The sequence below is a fragment of the Pelophylax lessonae genome (genome assembly GCF_965119305.1).
Source record: "Pelophylax lessonae genome assembly, chromosome: 10".
Taxonomy (NCBI): Eukaryota; Metazoa; Chordata; class Amphibia; order Anura; family Ranidae; genus Pelophylax; species Pelophylax lessonae.
The window spans coordinates 43,654,960-43,675,968 of record NC_138777.1 but is presented as its reverse complement, the minus strand read 5'-3'; the positions used below and the strand labels follow the sequence as shown (position 1 = coordinate 43,675,968).

The window sequence follows — 21,009 nt, the reverse complement described above, 5'->3', positions numbered from 1 at the left end:
TTATGGTTTTTAATACAAACATCCATCACTGAAACCTCAGACAGGGCCATTCAACAAGGAATTAGTCACTACTCTGACTCATTCACATGACCATCCAGTTCAACCAATAGAAAAAAAAAATAGAACAAATAAATAGATATACAGTATATACAGAATACAATACCCACAGTTGTTCCAAAGCAGTGGTCTCCAAACTGCGGGCCGCGGGCCTGATGCGGCTCTTTGCTTGCCTTTACCTGGCCCGCGGGATATTCTTCCTTCCTTCTGACATCAACAATTGGGTATTAGTCTTCCCACTAACACCAATGATGGAGCATAAATTCTTCTGACACCAAAGATGGGGCACTATTCCTCCCACTGATACCAACAATGAGGCACTATTCCTCCCACTGACATCAACAATGAGGCACTATTCCTCCTACTGACACCAATGATGGGGCATTATTCTTCCCACTGACACCAATGCTGCAGATACTATTCCTCTCATCAATACCAATGATTGGGAACTATTCTTCCTCCACCTAACCACAGGAGTGCTATGTCATGTTTTACTCCCACTGCCCACCAAGCCTGAAGCATTATCTACTCCCACTGTCCATTGTCCGGCCCTCTAAAGCCTGAAGGACAGTAAACTGGCACTTTGTTCCTAGTTCACTCTTGCATCATCTCTGCACTACTTGTCAGATGGTATTTCCAGGTTGTGACTTGTGGATATAGAAGTGAATAGGGAATACTGGTCCCCTGCTTCTCTGTCACACTGTTGCCATTATGCCCCCTGACTTTTTATACTGCACCGCCAGATCAGACAGGCTTGATCCAGCCCTGACTAGGGCCTGTTTTTAGTACTGCTGGCCATATCCAAATTGATAGCAGCAGGTAAAGCAATAAAAATGAATGCTGCTTTGGACAAACAGGCTAGTAGAAGTGAAGTTGCTTATCCTAGTGCTATAATTTACCCATATTCTGCAAAATGTATTTTTGTCTGATGGTCACTCCGCTCTCCTTTTGGTTGAAAAAATAGATTAAGCTTCCTTTGCACATACCACATTCATCTGATAAATGGTGTAGGAAGAAGATTAGGACAGGACTTAACAGTGCTTAAGTCTTTTTAGGAATGTCAGATCTCTGGTTGTCTATGGCCAGCTGAAACCTATACAGCAAGCACTTGGACATACCCAGGAAAATCACAAATATACTTTGAGTAATAATACAATAAATGGAGAATTCACTTACCTTGTGGTAAATTCAGCAGGTGGTTTGGTACTCCTGGTTCTACCTTTATATGTGATATTGGTGTCCTGGAGACATTCTATAATAAAGGGGATATAGAACATTACTGTAGTATAGTCTCTTAGAGCAGGGCTTTTTTCCTAAGAGAAAAGGTGCAGGAACTCACCCTCCCCTTCTAGGTCATGTCCCCCACCCGCCCCTAGAATGGCCCACTAGAACCACCCTCCCCCTAGAACAGCTCCTTTAGAGAACAGGGAATCAAGTTTAATTTGTTAATAAAAATGCAATGCAGTAAAATGTGCAAAAAAAATTAAAAATATCCAGCACTACCAAAGTAAGCTCAGAGGCACTTCCAGATGATTTCAGCATTCTTGTCATATAGATTGAACATGTATCTGAACATACATGAGCTCATCCCTACTGTACAGCTCTAAGAGCCCATATGCATGAGCCCTATGAGTTTGTTACTGCAGTAAAAGCAGTAATAGACCCACTACAGCAAGAACAGATGCCTCCAGCATTAATAGAAAGCCCCCCCCCCCCATATCTAGCAACAATAGACAGTCCCCCCCCCCCATATATTGAGCAAAGAGACATTATCAGGGATCCACTGCCATGCGCAGGAGCACTGGCGCCGCAAACCGGCGAATGCCTATCCGCATGTGCGTACGAAGAGGTGCCTTGAATAGCTAGAGGCTACCTTAGAATAGCTCGAGGCTACCTTACAATAGCTCAAGGCTACCTTGCAACAGTTCGAGGCTACCTTACAATAGTTCGAGGCTACCTTGGAATAGTCAGAGGCTACCTCGGAATAGTCAGAGGCTACCAAAGAATAGTTCGAGGCTACCTTAGAATAGTTTGAGGCTACTAATTTGGTGCCAAAACTGCCTATTTAAACACAGCAGTCACTCCAGGTAATTGCTGTGTTATCTTCAGCTCTTCCTTGTGATCCTGTGTTCCTGTGTACCTGTTGTTTCTGATTGTTTGACCTGGCTTCCTCTTGACCTTGCTACTTGCTGCCCGCCCTGACCTTTGGCTCGTCTGACTACTCTTTTGGTTATCCCTTGTCTGTTTCTCCGCTTCTGGACCGGAACCTGCACTCTGCCTGGCTGGGTGATCCTGGGGACCGAGACCTGGTGCTAGCTTGCAGCGTAGTCCATCCCCACCACTAGGGGCTCTGGTGAAAACCAGCTAACACTTAGACCAGTGTTTTTCAACTCCGGTCCTCAGGGCACACTAACAGGCCAGGTTTGCAAGAAAACCGAAATGCATCACAGGTGATATCATTTGCTGCTCAGTGATTGCAGCATTCTAGTCTACATCTCCCCAAGGTAATACTTAAAATCTGGCCTGTTAGTGTGCCCTGAGGACCGGAGTTGAAAAATACTGACTTAGACTCCGCACCTCAGGTGAACCTGTGTCCTTACCAGAGTACTTACCTTAGTGTCCATCCGGCATCCAGCTCTGCTACTGTGGCCTTTCATCAGATGAGAGTTCTCTCTATTAGTCAGGCTCCACCTGCCTTCCTGACAGACATTCCCAAATGTGCACCAAAGAGACATTCCCAAATTTAATTTTCACCACAGTCTCCAGTACACAACACTTACCAGGAGACTAGTGAGGAGGGGGACAGGCTACCTACCCACACCAACTATCCAAAGATAGTACCAGGCGGCCGCGTCAAAAGTCATTCTCACACACAAAATGAGCTCCCGGTTCAGTCTGCATTGAGAGGCGGAGTGGAGTGCAGATCAGTGGATCTAGTGGAGGTGCCTCCGCGTATGATGTTTGATCCCTCTAGTGCTTCCTAACAGGCGGCTGCAGGCTACACAGATTTGGACATGGGAGTGCTCTGGCAGAGGTGCTGGACCAGCGTTCTGGCACAAAAAAAGCCCTGGTCTAGAGTATAGTCCCAGAAGACAGCTAAAGGTTCATCAGAGAACATCAACATTATCTGGACATTTGTGGGTGCATCGGGGAATATTTTTAAATATCTATAGGTATAACCTCTTGTATCACCTGGCCCACCCTATTAGATTGTAAGCTTTTCTTAATCCTCTTGTATTTTATTGTATTGTAACTGTATTGTCTCCCTCTAACATTGTAAAGCGCTGCGTAAACTGCTGGCGCTATAGAAATCCTGAATAATAATAATAATAATATAGGTAACATTTGTTATCTCTAGGTCTAGAGGGCTTTCCAGATTATGGCATACATATCCTGCCAAAAGTTTTTTTACAGGACCTTGTTGGATTTTGTTTGGATGTTATATGTCTAGGATACTTCACTAGCATGATCTATTTGCCATAAGTCCCAACTCTGTCGCTGTCCACCTGGGGGTTTTGAGTGCTCCTGTCTACCTTTGTGTGTACCAGCTCTTCCTGTTAAATTCACCAATATTACATTTATATAAAAAAGGAAATACCCCAGGGCACCATCTGTTGTTTCATTAGGAGCATGTCCCGACATTGTCAGGTTGATAATTTTCATTTCCATCAAACCATGTGGCATCCTTTCGTTCCTAACACATTACCCAGTCCATATCACTACAGATATCCAGCATGATATTTTTCCCCATTGAGATCTGATGTGTTTTAATAGTGTTCCTTTAAATTTTTTGAGCAGTGTATAATCAATCAATACAGAACAATTCTTCATGACAAGTAAGTCCAATGCAGCAGGCTGATAGTAGTGCTGTTACAGTTTCAAGTACTCACCTCATCATTCTGCAGAAGCCCTGGCCCCAGCGCTTGCTCCAGAGATGCACTGGTAGGGAATGTGGGCTCTGCCTGTGATAACATATTCTGTTCCTGTTTCACCAGTAATGAACACAGCTCATGCTCCAAGGCCCACACTGCACTCCCAGGTTCTAAGAGGGAGAGAAAAGTAGGTTAGACCTTCTCTACAACAAAGAAAATAGGTTGTCACCACCACCACCTCCTACCTCTAGTGAAGGAACAACAGCAGACCCTCCCAACCCTCCCCCCCACCCCGTTTCCCAGATTGACTTGTACTGTAGTGGCCTACACCTAAAGTAAGGAAACTATCCAACTTTAGTCAAATCTGCACAATTTGTTTTTATATACTGGCACCCCTTGTCTGCATTGGCATTTTTTTGGTAAAGGTGAACTAACCATTTAAGAGCATCAAATACAGCCAACGTGTTTTAGGGAATAAAAGCCTCCCCCTTCCTCAGGGCTTGAGCAATTAATGTTAATAAAATCACGACAGAGTGCACTGGGGGACCTGAATTAAAGCGGAGCTCCAGCCCCCCCCTTCAAAAAATAAGTCAGCAGCTACAAATATTGTAGCTGCTAACTTTTAATATTAGGACACTTAACTGTCCAGGGGTCCTGCGATGTCGGCACCCCAGATGATTTTGCAATTGGCTCCTGGGGGCTTCCACCGCCATTCCTTGTAAGAAAAACTGTCAGTGAAGCCTTGCGGCTTCACAGCTGGTTCCCTACTGTGCATGCGCGAAGCGCGCCTTCTGAATGGCCCAGCAGCGGGGGAAGAAGGAGGGGGCCAAACTTCCTGCGGCGATGTCTCCCGGAAGTAGGGATGGGTACCCGTAAAAAAAAGGTACCCACTCCCCCCCCCCCCAAAAGGTGCCAAATATGGCAGCAGAGGGAAGGGACGAAGCAAACAAGCGGAGCTTCCCCTTTTGGGTGGAGCTCTGATTTAAATGTTGATGACGACTAACATCTCCTGATGGCAATAAAGGCAGCTGGCATAAATAAAAATTAAACATCTTATAATTGTACCAGGCTATAACAGAGGATATCCATTCCCTTCATTATCCAGAGAGAACTGAGAAGGGAATCTAGTAAAGGAATGTAATTCTCTGTATTCTGAGTGGATTTAGGAAAATCCCAACTTCTCCTCTGTGAAAGGCTGCAAGAGAGCATCATCAGCTTCCATTTACATGTGCACAACATCTGCTGTTAATTTAAGCAGCTGAGCTGCACAAGCAATAAATCTTTCAGTTAACCCGCTCTGTTCTTATTATCTACTGCAGTAACGGTTGACTATTGTACAGTTCAATCCTGTGATGATGCATGCCCACAGCGATGGAGAGGAGGTCAAACTGCACATAAAGGATGATATGGGGCAGAAGTAAGCACTAGCAGTCACCTGCTGTTACTGGATAAGTAAGGCCTAGGATAATATGCATATGAAAAGGTAAGCAGGAAAGTGGGACAAGAAGCCCAACTCCTGCCAACACACTTTTACTTGCTGTCAGTGTCCCCGTTTGAGAGATTTCTCTCCAGTTCCTGTAAGGATAGGAAGGGGTAAGGAATCTCTCAAATGAGGAGGGGGGGGGGTCACAAACGGAAGAAAACAACTTTTTGGTGAGCAAGGATTACAACTTCTAACAATGTTTTATTGCTGTGTGTATATCACTCCTGACCATTTCCTGTATAGATGTAATAGGGACAAGGAGTGAAAAGAAACCTCCCAAGAAACAGATAAAACAGCCCGCTCGCCAGGCTGCCAGCCCTGCACTTACCGCATCCAGGTCGCGGGCATCTTTGGCAGCTTCCACAGTTTCTCCTACCGGCCAATCCGGTCTCAGGACCGGCTTCCTGTCCTGATTGGCCGGGAGGAGAAGCCAATGTTCTTTCACAAGTGGGTGGATGCTCTTTCCCCCGAGCCCAACTTTTTTGAGGACAATTAGAGCCTTCGGCTCTAAGATATAATAAAATATTTACAAAAATGTGAGGGGAGTACTCACTTTTGTGAGATAGTTGTAGTCATTGCACACATTAGAAAAACATCAATAGGTCAAAAGATGGAGGTTGAGGCACTCACAGGTCTTTCAGTGGGGGAATGTAATAAAAACAGGTTTTTATTATACAAAATATCAATAATTATTTCCACTCTCATCCAAGATTGCCATCATCCCTAATTTAACATGTACAACATAACAGTAGCTTTGTATTGGGATTTTACAAGCATTCCACTATTAGCTTTTTAATAAAATATACATTTTTTGGCAAATTATACAAAAAAACATTAAAAATAATGTGCAAGACTTCTAAAACATTTAGTGATTGTAATGCAAATTGGGTAGCAATTTCTCTCAGTGACACGTTTTAAGATCTAACACACGCATATATATATGTAGTAGAGTGATTACCGCTGGGGCTGTCTTCATCTTCCTCTTTTATAGTGAGGGCAGGACTTTGTGGGGCGGAGTCTTCACTCAGCGAATAGCTGTGTTCAGCCTGTATAGGAGGAGTCGGACTCTCCACCTCCATATCCAGTAAGGCATCCCGGTCCAGCAGAGGAGGGTCGTCAAAAAAACTATTAAAGAGTTCATTGGAGAATTCATCCAGAGCATCCGAGAAGTGCTGGTTGGAGGAAAAAAATAACAATGAATACAGAAACAAAAGATGGGCACTTCTGTGTTTGGTATATCTGACACAAATTGTACAGGAATTCCTGGAACTAGCTGACTAGGCCAAGGAATGTTATGGGGCATAAAAGGGAAGTTTCATAGCTGATAGAAATACCATGCTGTTGCTTAAACAAAAAAGTAATAAGACATAAAATAAATCACATAGCATTTTGTTCAAATTCTTCAAGCTACCCACATTGTCTATCAGTATGTCTTTCTATGGTAGTAAGTCACCCAACAGAGGAGCCATACTGTTTCATGAGCACTTGGTGAAAGCCAAGTTAAACTATACTTAAAGTGTTATTAAATCCAGGAGCCTGCATTTACTATCTCTGGTCTTCCACAGTTCACAGAATATGGAAATGCAAAAGTTTTAGTACATATAAACTGCTAAATACCTTATCTCATCAGCAGTATATAGCAGTCTTGTGACTTCTATTAGTGTCTGGTAAAGGAGTTGTAAAGTCAGGAGGTTTTTTTATCTTGATGCATTTTGTGCATTCAGATAAAAGCCTTCCGAGTGTAGCAGCCGCCCCAGTACCCCCTAATACTTACCTGAGCCCCATCTCTATCCAGGGATGTCCATGAATCCCTTGGTTGTCCGGCACTCTCCCTCCTGATTGGCTAAGATGCAGCCACGGCGCCACTGGCTCCCTCGGCTATCAAAGTCAGTTAGCCAATCAGGAGAGAGAATGGACACATGGAGCTGCAGCTTGGCTCCGGTGCCCTTATAGGGAGGGGCTAGAAGCAGCGAAGAGGGACCCGAGAAGAGGAGGATCTAGGCTGCCCTGTGCAAAACCAACTGCACATAGGAGGTAAGTATAAAATGTTTTGTATTAAAAAGGAAAAAAAAAAAAACGAGACTTTACAATCGCTTTAAAGCTTTTAGGGGGAGTTTTCATTCTCCCCTGGTTGTCCTATGAGGCTCCATAACCCCTGAGCCTCTGTCTTGAAAATTCTGATTGGCCCTGTGCTGATTACATGCACTCTCATGTAATCAGCACAGGGCTGATTCAGCAAGGATCAGAGAAGACAGGATCAAACAGCCTTTTCACACAATGCAGGAGGATTAAGCCATTAGGTTCCACAGTGAGTATAACAAGCATCCTTTACTGCATATACAGACTGATTTTACTGTTGTGGGTTTAGTAACACTTTGAGCCTGGGAGCCTGAAGAGCATTGCACCAGAAGCATCAGCACATTATGGGTGCAATGCAGGACTCCTGCAGACTCTCTACTTTGTACAGGCAGGCAGTTACCTGAAAGCAGGAAGAATCTGTGAATTATGAAGGCACTCACCAGCATCCTCGCAGTTCATTGAGAACTACCTCAATGGCTGATGGTTGTTGTAGTTCATTTATTCACATTAACTGTGAATGAATGATGCAGACGTGTGAGTGGAGCTCCTCACGGCCACATTCTTTTCAAAAAGTGGCAGCGGGCAAGGGGAGAAGATCCCACTCTCACAAAGCGGGAGACATTGGAGGAATTGACAGCAGGAGCTGGAACATGTTACAGGCTCTACCGTAAATATCCTAAATACAGGTGGAACATGTTCCAAAAGGTGAAGTTATCCTTTAAAACTAAGAACTTTACCCAAAACTAATTTTGTGTCCCTTTGCAGTCTCAATCTGAAGACGAGGTGACAACACAGTAGCACAATTGGGAGACAAGGACAGAGTGTTGTCATTATGTAACAGGAAGTGTCTGAACTAAGATCCTAAATGAAAGCTGTAGATTTAATACAACTGAAAGGAACTTTAGAAATTAAATTAACATGTTAACGCTTATAAGGGATTTTGGTGATTGAGTTTACAAGTGACAACACGGAAGCACAACAGGGAGACAGGGAGAGAACTTTGTTGCCATTTAATTGGAAGTACCTGCACAAGGACTTTTACTATACTGGAAAAAAATGGCAGATTTAAATAAATAATTTTCAAATATTAAAAATGACTTTAAAAAATCACATTACCATATTATTGTAATTTTACCATCATTTTTTTTATTAAAACTTCTATGAAATTTTGTCATGCACCTCCCGCATTAAGGTAAAAATTGTCAAAGTATTTTTATGCTCACCCCCCCCCCCCCCCAAATACTTACCTTACACTTGATCCAGTGCTGTGCCCATCTGTAGTGGCTCTCTCATACCTCTCTGCATTCACAGGACAGAGAGGCAGCAGTGGAGGAAACCATTGTCTCTCACTGCTGTCAATCAAATCCTGTGAGCAGAGGGTGGAGCCGCGCCCTGCTGTGTGTGTCTATGGACACCCCTAGCCCAGGTTGGGAATGAACCCACACATGTACCCCCATATGAATCGGCTTCCTATGGTGGTGCACAGAGAAGAGGAGGCAGGGGACCCCAGAAGAGGAGTTTTAGGGCTGTTCTGTGCAATACCACTGCACAGAGCAGGTAAGTATACCATCTTTTTTATTTTAGGAAAAAAAAAAATTTACTTTACAACCACTTTAACTTGTATTGCTTCATTGTATCTTTTCTCCAACCACACAGAGCATTTTAGAAGTAATAAAACATCTGTCTTTCTTTACTCCTTGTCAGCGCATTAACACCTTAACCTAATGTTACCACCCTGCACTGCGACCGACTCCTGTGCAGCTACAACACTGCATCTTCATATGGACAGAAAGGAAATATACTTCAACTTTTTGGAGGTGATCGGTACAGTAAAAGCTCCAGGGACAAAGTAAAACGTCCCAGCCCTCTGCCACCCTGGAAACAGCCAGCAGAAGACTGAAACACTAGTCGTCTGCAGACAATTTTCCAGGTGCATGAAAGAGCCAAGTCCTATTTTATTAGTCTTCCAGGAAAAAACAGATTTTGGACGTAGTTGACGACACCAGGCACGCTCCTCAACGGGACGTTTATAATTAGGGAAAACAAGGCATCATTGTTCTGTTAGATTCATTGTCAGAATTAAAAAATTCAAGATGCCAGTGAGTCCAAGCGGGGGTACCTACAGTATATTTTAGAGGAGGGACAAGATTTGGCCAGATATTTAAAGCTGAATGCCAGGCATATATAAGCGACACTCATTTATGCAATTCTGTATTCATAAGTACATCATGAAGGCACAGGGCCGCAAGCAGGCTTACAGCATATATGCGGTGTATATAGCTGGCGGAAGAGAGCTACAGGTGCAACATACAGCCACCCATTGAAATGAATTGCTGCATGCTGCTATACCAGGGTTTACAACCACATTTGTGAAAAACTTGCACATTCAAATAGGCGCAGAACCCTGGACTCAGGGGCTTAACTACAGGGGTTGCAATTGCAACCGGGCCCCATGCTCCAGGGGGCTTGTGCGGCTCCCCTGTACACCTGGATAGGAGGGGCAGTGGGGGGGGCATGTAGAGACATCACTGTCCTCCTTTTTCCTCCTGTATGCTTCCCCCCCCCCCCACTCCTCCTATCCAGTTCACTTGCGTTCTGCTGTCTCTGGGCCCCTGTGTGTTCCCCTGGTCCCCCCACTGTGCTGCCCCCCCCCCCCACTGTGCTCCCTCCCCTCTCCTGCCGGCTGCTGCAGGGGATGTGTCACAATAGAGAACCAGGAAGGGGTCGGTAAACATGTAATTTACCAGCTCCTTCCTTTTCTGAATGGACAGAGTCATAGTCAGTGACATTGTAAAAAAATAAAATAAAATGCTAAAAAATAATACAATTAAAATACCAAAAAAATAAAAACTACTGACACCAGTGGGTGAACTTCCAGGATCGCAAAGGTCACAATTGCGACCGGGGCCTGGCATTCCACCACCGTGGGGAGGCCCCAAGATGGCAGGAAGGGGGCCCACTGCAGAACTTGTGAAAGGGTCCCGCTGTGGGACCGTAATAAAGGGCCCCACAACGAGAGTAAAGGGCCCCAGGATCAGTGGGAAGAGCCCCAGGCTTGAAGGGAAGGGCACTGGCCATGGGTCCGGGGGGCCCTTCATGGTTTCTTGCACCAGGGCCCTGAAGGTTCTATTTACCCTTGTTTGGAAATGTACAGTCTATGTCCAGGATTGTGCACTTGTATGCATGCATGAGTTCCCACAAGCATCGGCATAAACCCGTGTATAGCAGCATACTGCCATTCATTATAATGGAGGCTGTATTAGGCACCTGGGGCTCCCTTGCACCTACGACCTATGCTCCATGCATGTTGTATGCCCTGTAGCCCTTAAGTGCAAAAGAACTATATGCATTTTTTTAATGCAAGCACCTGGAATCAGCTTAGCGCCACCCTCTTAAAGTCCATGTACAGCAGAGCAGAGACTTAGAAAGGGAGAAACAGCAGCAAGGAGCCAAGTAGTTGTGCTGCACGTCAAGGAGAGTGCTGATGGGAGGAGAGAGTAAAGTGACAGAGAGATGAGCTCATCAGTCTACTGTTTCTCTTTTCAATGTCCAGTCACAGGTTGTTGGTGGTGGGGGGGCAAGGGGGTATTTCAAGATGTGCAAGAGAGGGCTGTGCTATGTGGCAGAGCTGTGTAAACCTTAGGACTGGGTGGGCAGACCTCTTTACAAGTTGAGTAGCTCCCGTATATGTATTTTATCTGTGTATTTAGCATTTTGGTCAGATTTCAGCTTTTAAGAGTTTTTTTTACTGAAGCTTTGGACATAGTGGACATGGGTGGGCAGAAACATCCATTGGTCTCTAAGAGGTTTGAATAGTGAGATAACCCGTCAGATATCCGTCTGAGCAACCGTGAGTTGTCACTCCTCTTCCAGAGAGAATTTGGAACTTTCAGTCTGTTGTATTCTCCGTGATATCGTGATATGCAATAAAATAAAAGGGGTTCCTTATTATGTCCTGCTCAAATAGGGAATTAGTTATTACTCCAAAGGATTAGGATTATTTAAAGTAGATATAAACCCAATCACTATCATTTCCTATAAGATTCATCATGTAATTCATTTCAAAATTCCTCTTCCATCCTATTAAGGGCTTGTTCACATGGACAGCTGAGGGGGGGTTAAATGTAGGAGGTTAAGCTGCAGTATTATCAACCTCCGACCACCTACCTGAACGTGAGTGCCCTTCAGGGCCACTTATCAGTGCAGCCTCATCAGTGCCCACCAGTGCCGCCTCATCAGTGCCACCTATCAGTGCCCATCAGTACAGCCTCATCAGTGCACATCAGTGAAGGAGAAAAATTACCAGTTTGCAACATTGCAAAAAAAAAAAAAAAAACAGTGGTGATTAATTACCACCAAAGGAAAGCTCCTATTTGTGTGAAAAAAAAAACTATATAAATTTTGCTTGGGTACAGTGTTGCATGACCGTGCACCTGTTATGTAACTGTGACAGCGCTGAAAGCTAAAAATTGGCCTGGGCAGGAAGGGGGTATAAGTGCCCAGTAAGCAAGTGGTTAAAAGTATTCAAAGTATAACCAAAGGCAAAACTTTTTTTTTTTTTTGGTTTCAAATAGATTGGAGAGGGATTTAAAGACCTATCAGGTTTTTTATTGCGGTCTGTGCAATCCGTTAGGGAGATTCCCTCCCTCCCAAATTTTAGGTTGTCACCAGAACAGAAAATTTTCCAATAAGGATACTAGCTCCGATGACAACCAGCTATTTCCACACTTTGGAGGGATTTCCTCTGACTTCCTGTTTTAGTTATAGGACAGGAAGTGGAGGGAAATCTCCCCAATGGGACACTGATTGCAAAAAAACTGACAGGGGTTTTAACTCTTCCTCAGGTCTCTTTTACACCAGTGGACCGATTCGGTCCAACTTTGCATTTTTCAAGCGGACTTGATCCGGACCACCCATTGTTCTCTATGGAGTGGCAGATCTCTACCGGCATCCGATCTGATCCGGTTTGCTAAAAAAAGGCGGACGGGGATACGTTCGGATGACATTTGGATGGAAATGGCATCCAACCGCCCCATAGAGAACAGCGAGCTGTGTCCGCTCTTGATAGTGGAGCAGACACGGACCTGTCATCTGGCTTCTTAGCAGGGATCAGCGGAGAGATCCCCCGATTAGCAGGCAGGTCCGCTTTGACGGATTACGTTCCATCTGAAAGGGTCTTCAAGCCAAAATGAACAGCAACAAATATGCCTTTAGTTCTACTTTGAATCCTGCATGTGGAGACAATGAAGCAGTAATTAAATGGTTTATACCTGCTGTATGACACAATGTAAACATCTTGGAAAAAGCAACTATTGTTTTCAAAAGGAGGTCAGCAATGAGGTCTACAGATTGTCTCTCTTAAGCCCCGTACACACGTACCGATGGTCGGCTTACAAATGTTCCTCTTTTCTCCCCGGGATGTCGGTGTCTGCTGAAAAGTGCAAAGACAGCACAAGGACAGCACAAGAATTTTGTCCGCCGACTGCAGAAGTGATGTCATGTAATGGTTAACTTTCCCTGTGTTTTCTATTTTCTGAGCATGCCCAGTCTTGCAAATCTGCGGTCTGTCGGCCGAATTGTGTACTGACAGGCGAACAATCGTCCGTTCTGGTGTCGGCATACAAATATTTTCATGTTTGCACGAAAGACTTTTGTCCGCGGATTGTGCGCAGACATCTGTCGGAGGCACCATACTAACACGCGTACAATCGGCAGATCCTTCGTCCACCGACGTTTGTATGCCGACGATCGGTACGTGTGTACGGGCCTTCATCCCACAGCCAGCCATGATTAGCTCCATCCTGAAACATACACAAAGGCTTTGGAGAAGCAAGCTAAAATTTAATGTGGATAATTGGATTTTGTTCCTAACACTGAAGCCAAAAAACAGAAACAGCTAAGCAGCTCTTTCTATAGATTTTATTTTGCTGAATTCTGTTCTTTAAAGCGGAGTTCTGGCCTTGGGAGTCAATTTTAGCTAAAAATACCCCTGTGACAGTCAGGGCTAGTACATTCCACAATGGATAGTCTCTGAACTGTCCCGGGTCGCACTTACCTGTAAAAAGAAATACTTACCTTGAAAAGTTCTTCTCCAGCACTGCCATCTCAGGTGTGGATAGCTGAAGCCGCAGCATCCCTCTTCGTGTCCTCTTCCGTGACGTCGGAGTCCCACAATGCACTGCACCGGCCCCGCATCCCTGCACAGCTTCTGGGCATGCCCAGAAGCTGTATAGCAGGGAATGCCGCGGTGCAGACGCATTGATTCCTTGGAGCGATGACGTTCAGCTCCCAGGAGTCATTGCAAACCGGAAGTGACAGCGGGAGGAAGTGGAAGGAAGGTGAGTATATTTTCTTCTATGATAAGGTAAGTAAACAAAAAAAAAAAAAAAATCGCCAAAATCCATTTCTTTTTCAGGTTGCAATCAGAAAGCGGATGGCCCAAAATCAATTTTTTCGATTTTGAGGCCGGAACTCCGCTTTAACTACTTCAATACCGGACACTTTCACCCCCTTCCTGACCAGGCCAATTTTAAACTTTCAGCACCGTCATGCAACACTGTACCCATATGAAATTTTTATCATTTTTTTGAGATAGAGCTTTCTTTTGGTGGTATTAAATCACCACTGAGGTTTTATTTTTTGCTAAACAAACAAAAAAGACCGAAATTTTTTTAGTTTTTGTCATAAAATTTTGCAAATAAGTAATTTTTCTCCTTCACTGATGTGCGCTGATGAGACTGCACTGATAGACACTGATAGAAGGCACTGATTGGCCCTGATAAGCGGCAGTGATGGGGGCCCTGATTATCAGTGTAAATGTGCCTTGTCAGAATTGCCAGTTACCGGCCCTCCTTTCTTCACGCTGTGCTGTCAGAAAAGGAATGGCAATAACTGGCAAGTTTGTTTACATGTAATCAGCTGTGATTGGACACTGCTGAACCCATGGTAAAGGGCCACGCTGATTGGCCAAAAGACACATCAATCACAGAGTGCACCCCAGGGGGTGCGGTTAAGGCAGGATGTCCATGGACACTATAGCCATCTTTTGACTATAGCGCAGTCAGGAAATAAAGTTCAATGATCATATGTTGCCTACCTCAGCTTTTCCTTGTCCCCTTCTTTAAGACCCCGTTCACACAGGGGCGACCCGACCTGCTGGGGCGACCTGTTATATGACTTCATATAATTGAAGTCAATGCAGGTCGCCTCCAGGTCGCCCCAAAGTAGTACAGGACCCTTTTTCTAAGTCGGAGCGACTTGTGTCGCTCCTGTTAGAACGGGTCTTGTGCTAATCTATGGCAGGTGACCCACCGCGACTTGTCAGACGACCAAGTCGACAAGTCGCGCTAGTGTGAATGGGGACTAATACTCTAACAACATTTTTTAAATAAAACCTTTTTTGTTTTCATTACATACCTTATTTTGGACTATTTGACCATTGGTTATTATCTAATTATCTCTATTAATCACTAGAATTGTAACATTGTATTTCTTGTTAAAGAGTCATATGTATTTCATATGCCCTTTAGCTCCATCCGGTGGCCATAATGCAGTATGTTACTACTGCCCATAATAAAAGAACATTCGTTCAGTAGAGAATATGGTTGAAAGAACATTTGATTTGCCCATTTTGAACAGAACACCCGTACAAGCTTTACTGGACTAATGGGTATGCAATTTTTTTTTGTTTTATTATTAGAACCCAAATCTTTTTTTTCTTTATCATCCTCTCTAATCCTCTCTCTCTCTTGTTTCTAACAAAAATAGCACACAAGACAGTTAAATCCAAACTCCAGGATAGACATATTGTCGAAATAAAAGAATCATGTGTATTCTAACTTGAATCTTGGTGTGCTTTGTGTATTTCTTCCAGATCTGTGCAGTAATCTAGTTTGAGACTTTAGGGTTGATTTACTAAAGGCAAATAGACTATGCACTTTGCAAAGTGCAATTGCACTCTGCAAGAGTAGTTGCTCCAGAACTTAGTAAATGATCAAAAGCTCTGCTGACTTCCATCATCCAATCATATGCAAGCAAAAATTCAGTTTTTTTTTTTTCATTTCCCTTGCCCATGATTGGGTATTTTTTGCAAGGGGAAGCTTTATCTCATTTACAAAGATTTGGAGCAACTGCACTTGCAGAGTGAAATTACACTTTGCAAAGTGCTCAGTCTAGTTGCCTTTCGTAAATCAACCCAGGAGCTTCCTGTAATAAAGACCGGTCACTGCTCTCTCTCCTATTACAGGGTGACTGGTCTTGTCTCCGCCGACGCCTTCAGCACAGTGATGTCATTGCTTTTTTTGCAAGGTAATATCCGGATTTGCTTAGGCATTGAGTGCATTCTTTGGCTATTGAGGAATATATTTAAATTAAAAATGTTGTGCCTGAAGTTCAACTTTAATAGTTAACAAATGTAGAAATGTGCTAGCATGTCCATGTTCTTTATTTTCTACTTCTAATATTAATAAAATGCTATGAAAAATACTAAAATAGTCACTTTATTGCCAGCAGTCCTGTATACTCCCTCTTCATTCCTGGCATTATATTACCACCCACTGTCCAATATAATTACAAGAGAAAATACTGTGTATTCATTCTGTCAACCCCCCCCCCCCCCCAAAAAAAAAGAAACACCTACACCTTCCTATACAACTCCAATGTCATTTATTATGTGGACCGATCATCACACTTTTCTTAGTCTTAGAAAAATAAAGGCTCACATTTACTGAGCATATATTGGTACAAAGGCGTCGCCAAAGACTCCTTCACCTCTTTATTATTACATTACTGTTGTTATAATTACGAAATGTGGAAGAAGTCACAGCGTAGGAAAGCAGAGTCAGTCCAAACCTGTGTGTGTTCAGTGGGACTGCCAGCATCAAACAGAGCCGGAGTATTCCTCTGTGAGAACACGTGTTCAGGACTTGCTCATTTGTTTAAATAGAGCAGTCTGAGATGTGTTTCTGTGCTCAGAGATCACTGATGGGAGAGCAGGGGGCTTCACACTCACCAGCTGGTGGAGGACTAAACTTCACTCCATGATGTTTGAGATGCTTCCTATGATCGCTGAAGTACTTTCACTGGCAATACCAATGTGGACTACCCCAGCATGGTAGCTGACTGGGCATATTTGGACTTGTAGCTAAAGAGCCACTCTAGACAACAGCCGGTCAACTGTTGCTGCTATCTAGCAAACATTGCCACTGTTCTAAAGTCAGACAATCCATTCAGTTTACCTTAAGCAGGGTACACACTAGTAGAAAATCTGCCGAAAATTCCCGCCCGATGTGAAATCGTCCGATTTTCGCCTAGTGTGTACACAACTTTCAGCAGCCGATGCCGACATTTTCAACGAAAAAAAACGAAGGGACAAACACCAAAATTTTTTTCGTCCGTCCCCAGACGACCGATTTTCATTTAATGTGTATGCAGTACGTCCGTGAAAAATCGGATACCAAAGACCGCGCATGATCTGAAGTTGCTGACAACCCGAAAATCTAGGAACAAATGTGGCAAAAAAAGAAAAATTGGACGAGAAATTTTGTGAACATTTATGCACTGTCGACTAAAAACGGTAATGAACGCTGAGAAGACAGAGAAAAATCGGAGGATATTTCGTCCGATTTTCGTCAAGTGTGTACGGCCCTTTAAAGTACGTAGAACTAAGGTCAATCTGCAAAATCATGAATGTAGCAGTGACTCCCTGGGGAGCTGCTGAATGCTTAAGGCTTCCCGTCAGCTTTAACTGTTGCCCCAAAGCACTCCCTGACCCACCAGCAGTGGCCATTTGACTGACATCACTCCGACAACTTTTGTATGGGAGTTTTATTTGCAAAAGTCCAGGGGAGAGAGTCAGGGACTACAGGATCCTCAAAAACAGCAACACAATATTCCCTCTGCTCAAGTGACTTAAACCCCTCTCACAGGCCAAATGTGTGCCTTTAATGTGGATCTTCACCAATAAATAGAAAGTGCCTTTTGCCCTCCCCTCCTCTACCTGTACAGCAGCTTTTTTTTTTCTTTTCGTTAACCCTTTTTTTTCAGAAAAAGGGTTTTATCTCACCTCCAAAACATATAATTCACCAAGGCGATTGACGTGTACTGTGCCCACTGTACCTCCTGGGATATGTATGTCATATATCCTGGACCTCCCCATGTCAGCCAACCATGGGTCTGCTCCGCTCTCTCTGACCCCTCCAGAAGGGCGGCTGTCTTCCTAAGCAAGTGTTCTTTTTTTGTCCTCGCTACAAAAGTCTTTAAAAAAAAAAGTTTGTTTTCCTTTTTTTTTAATGTTTTGACTATTTGTTATCACCCTGCTCGGGTTCAGCCTCTTGTCAGAACCCCCCCTCCATATGGGCTGTAAACCTCCCGAGGTGGTGGGTGTCCTTTGTGCTGGGACTGGCTGTGAGGCAGTTTAAATAACTGGGTTTGCTTTATGCAGAGCTAAAGAAGGTTTCAGAGAGGATAGTTCCTATAGGCGGGGTAAACCATTCCTCAATGGAGAGAAGTTGGTTCGTCCTTCCTGATGTCTTCTAAGTCTAAGCCCAATCAGGCCCCAAAGGGATTGGACAAAACCTTCTGAAGGTGTCTCTGTCCAGTCCCCTCAGGTTGGAGCAAGACTAGCTTGTTTTGGAGGAGTCTGATGCTTGGATCCTGGCAATCATTTGCAATGGATATCAAGTGGATTTCAGAACAGGACCCCCTCAAGCCGTTTTTGTGGAAACCCGACTTCCGGCCTGCCCAGAGAAGAAGCATTGCTTGCTAGCGTACATAAAGAAATTATTAGCAGCAGGGGCCATCGTCCCAGTTCCAAGTTGATAATGGGGTCAAGGAGTTTATTCCCCAATGGTTTTCGGTAACAAAGGCATCGGGAGGTTTCAGGCCATCTTGGACCTAAAATTTTTGAATTCCTTTATGAGAGTTCCACCATTCAAGATAGAGTCGTTGGAAATTATTATTTCAGTCATGAAAGAAGAAGGAGACTGGATGGCCTCCGCCGATCTGGCAGATGCCTATCTGCATGTTTCCATACCTCAGGTTTGCAGTGGAAGGCTGGCATTTCCAGTTTTGATGTCTGCCGTTCACCCTCTGCACGGCTACCCGAACATTCTCGAAAGTGCTGTCAGTGTGGTCATTGTAATTCTAAGGGTCAAAGACATCCAAATTTTCCATTACTTGGACGACATGCTACTTATCGGTCCTTCCAAAGCTCTCCTTCAGGAGCATGTGGCTCTGACTTGCGAGACGCTATCTCATTTCGGGTGGTTAATCAATCATCAAAAGAGATGTGTCCGACCCAGGTGTTAGAATATCTCGGGGTGCAGTTCAATATGGTGCTGGGTCGAGTTTCTCTTCCCCAGAGGAAAGTTCGGGAGATTTAAATCCAGACGAAGCAGGTGATGTCCAAGTACTTTCTGAGCTCAAAGGAAGGTATACAGAATATCGGCCTTCTGTCCTCCACGATCCCGGTAGTCCCATGGGCCAGTTGGCGAAGAAGGAGATTTCAATACAATTTCCTTCTCCAATGGGATCACCACTCATTGATCCACAGGATCTGCATGCCAGTTCCGATAATTCGGTCGTTGGCTTGGTGGAGAGTTTCCCGCAATCTAGCTTGGGGAGTATTGCTCGAGTCCCGAGAGCCGGTAGTGGTGACAACGGATCCCTGACTTTTAGGCTGGGGAGCTCACTGTTTAGGGAGGCATGTTCAAGGTCGATGGAAGGCACAGATTTTTCACAGTTCAAATCTTTTGGAGTTGGAAGCAGTTCGGCACGCTCTTCTAGCATTTCAACCTGTGCTACAGGATCATGCAGTCAAGGTCCTGTCGGACAACAAAACCACTGTGGCTTACTTAACTCGCCAAGGTGGCACCAGGAGTCGCTTCTTCAGGTGGGCTACCAAATATTTCTGTCGGCGGAGAGGAATGTTACCTCTCTTACAGCAACCTACCTACCAGGGGCCAAGATTGTTATAGTGAATCGATTGAGTCGAAGTGTCATCGACCACAATGAATGGGGCCTAAATCCCAGATATTTACGCAGGAACTTCAAAGCCTGGGGACACCAGCAATAGACGTTATGGCCTCAGTGAAGAATTACCTGGCATCCGCAAGCCTTGGGTCAGGATGCTCTCTCCAAGTCATGGAATTTCCCCCTGGTGTATGTGTTCCCTCTTCCCGCTTCCGTTGATTCTCAAGCTCTTCCTGGGCAGTGTATGTTAAAGTATCGCCTGAAGTAGTATGCAAGGCAGAAAGCTGGAGCGCACCCAATACCTTCATCCGTCATTACAGGGTGCATGTTTCTCTTCCGTCTTCGGAAGCCTTTGGTTCTAATGTTATTACGGCAGCTGTCGGCCATTAAATATATTTAGCAGCTTGAAGTGCTGGGCTTTGTGTTTTTCTTTTTTAAGTTTTCTTGCCTCCCTTAAGATGATTGCTAGTTACGTTCCATGGTAGGCTGACATGAGAAGGGTCCAGGAATGCGGAAAATTGTTATTCTTACTGTAATTTTTCTTTCCTGGATCCTCCCCACGTCAGCCGAGGATTCCCTCCCTATATATAACCAGGCGCGAGGTGGGATATTATGAACGCTTGCTTAGGCAGACAGCCGCCCTTTATAGGCTAAGAAAAAGGTGGTCCTGGAGGGGTCAGAGAGGGAGGAGCTGACCCATGTTAGGCTGACATGGGGAGGATCCAGGAAAGGAAAATCACAGTAAGTAAGGATACCAAATTTCCATAATCCCAGGAGGCCCTTAGTGTTTCATTCACAGAGGAGGAGGGGGGCAGGCCTAGCGGCGTGTCACCAGGATGCCCACCAGCTAAACCCAGAAGAGCCGGAGGAATTCCCGATGATGTCGCACACAAACATGGTGGTATGGGACCTGGGCAGCGGCTACTGAGAAGAGGATCTCGGCAGGACAACGCTGGATCTGCTGAGTTGGGTGAGTAGTCATACTGTGGAGAAAACAGCAAGAGGTAGGCAGGGGTAAAAAGAAAAAAAGAAGGTTGGGGAGTTGAAGATCTGCTTTAAGTTGAGAGTAGCAATCATTGTTGCTCCATAGAGTTGCTCCATAGAGAAGAATCATGTGAAAGGGGTCTTAGTGGTCTGCACAAATCTCTGACCTCAAACGTATTTAACACCTTTGCAAGCTGGGTCTTAACATTTAATATTAGTACCTGATCTCACAAATACTTTTTTGGCTGAATGGGTACAAATTCCCCCAGACATGCTCCAAAATGTTGTAGAGAGCCTTTCCAAAAGACTGGGGTATGTTATGGTAGCAAAGGAAGGCCAACTTTATGTTAATGACCATGGTTTTGGAATGGAATGTCTAAGAAGCTCATATAAGTATGGTCAACTGTTTGGGAATATAGTGTAAATACTGAGCAGCTAAACTTTATTCCCTGTATATATTTCAAAGTTTAGTTCTCAATTTTGACTGCAGTGTTTCTTTGATGAATACATGTTTTTAGAGATAAAAAAAAATCCTTGTGATTTTGCCTACCTTTCTGCCTCATA

The 21,009-nt window shown here is 44.3% G+C and overlaps 1 protein-coding gene across 2 annotated transcripts in view; it reads right to left on the bottom strand.

Moving 5' to 3' along the window:
- CREB3L1 (cAMP responsive element binding protein 3 like 1) overlaps positions 1–21,009 on the bottom strand; it is a 144,006-nt gene that overhangs the window by 25,339 nt on the left and 97,658 nt on the right. For both annotated transcript variants that reach the window (XM_082269702.1, XM_082269701.1), the window contains exons 2-4: positions 6,371–6,584; positions 3,948–4,099; positions 1,234–1,309 (exon numbers count right to left, since the gene is read on the bottom strand). In XM_082269702.1, the coding sequence (XP_082125828.1) occupies positions 1,234–1,309; positions 3,948–4,099; positions 6,371–6,584 (442 nt within the window). The remainder of the gene's footprint in view (positions 1–1,233; positions 1,310–3,947; positions 4,100–6,370; positions 6,585–21,009) is intronic.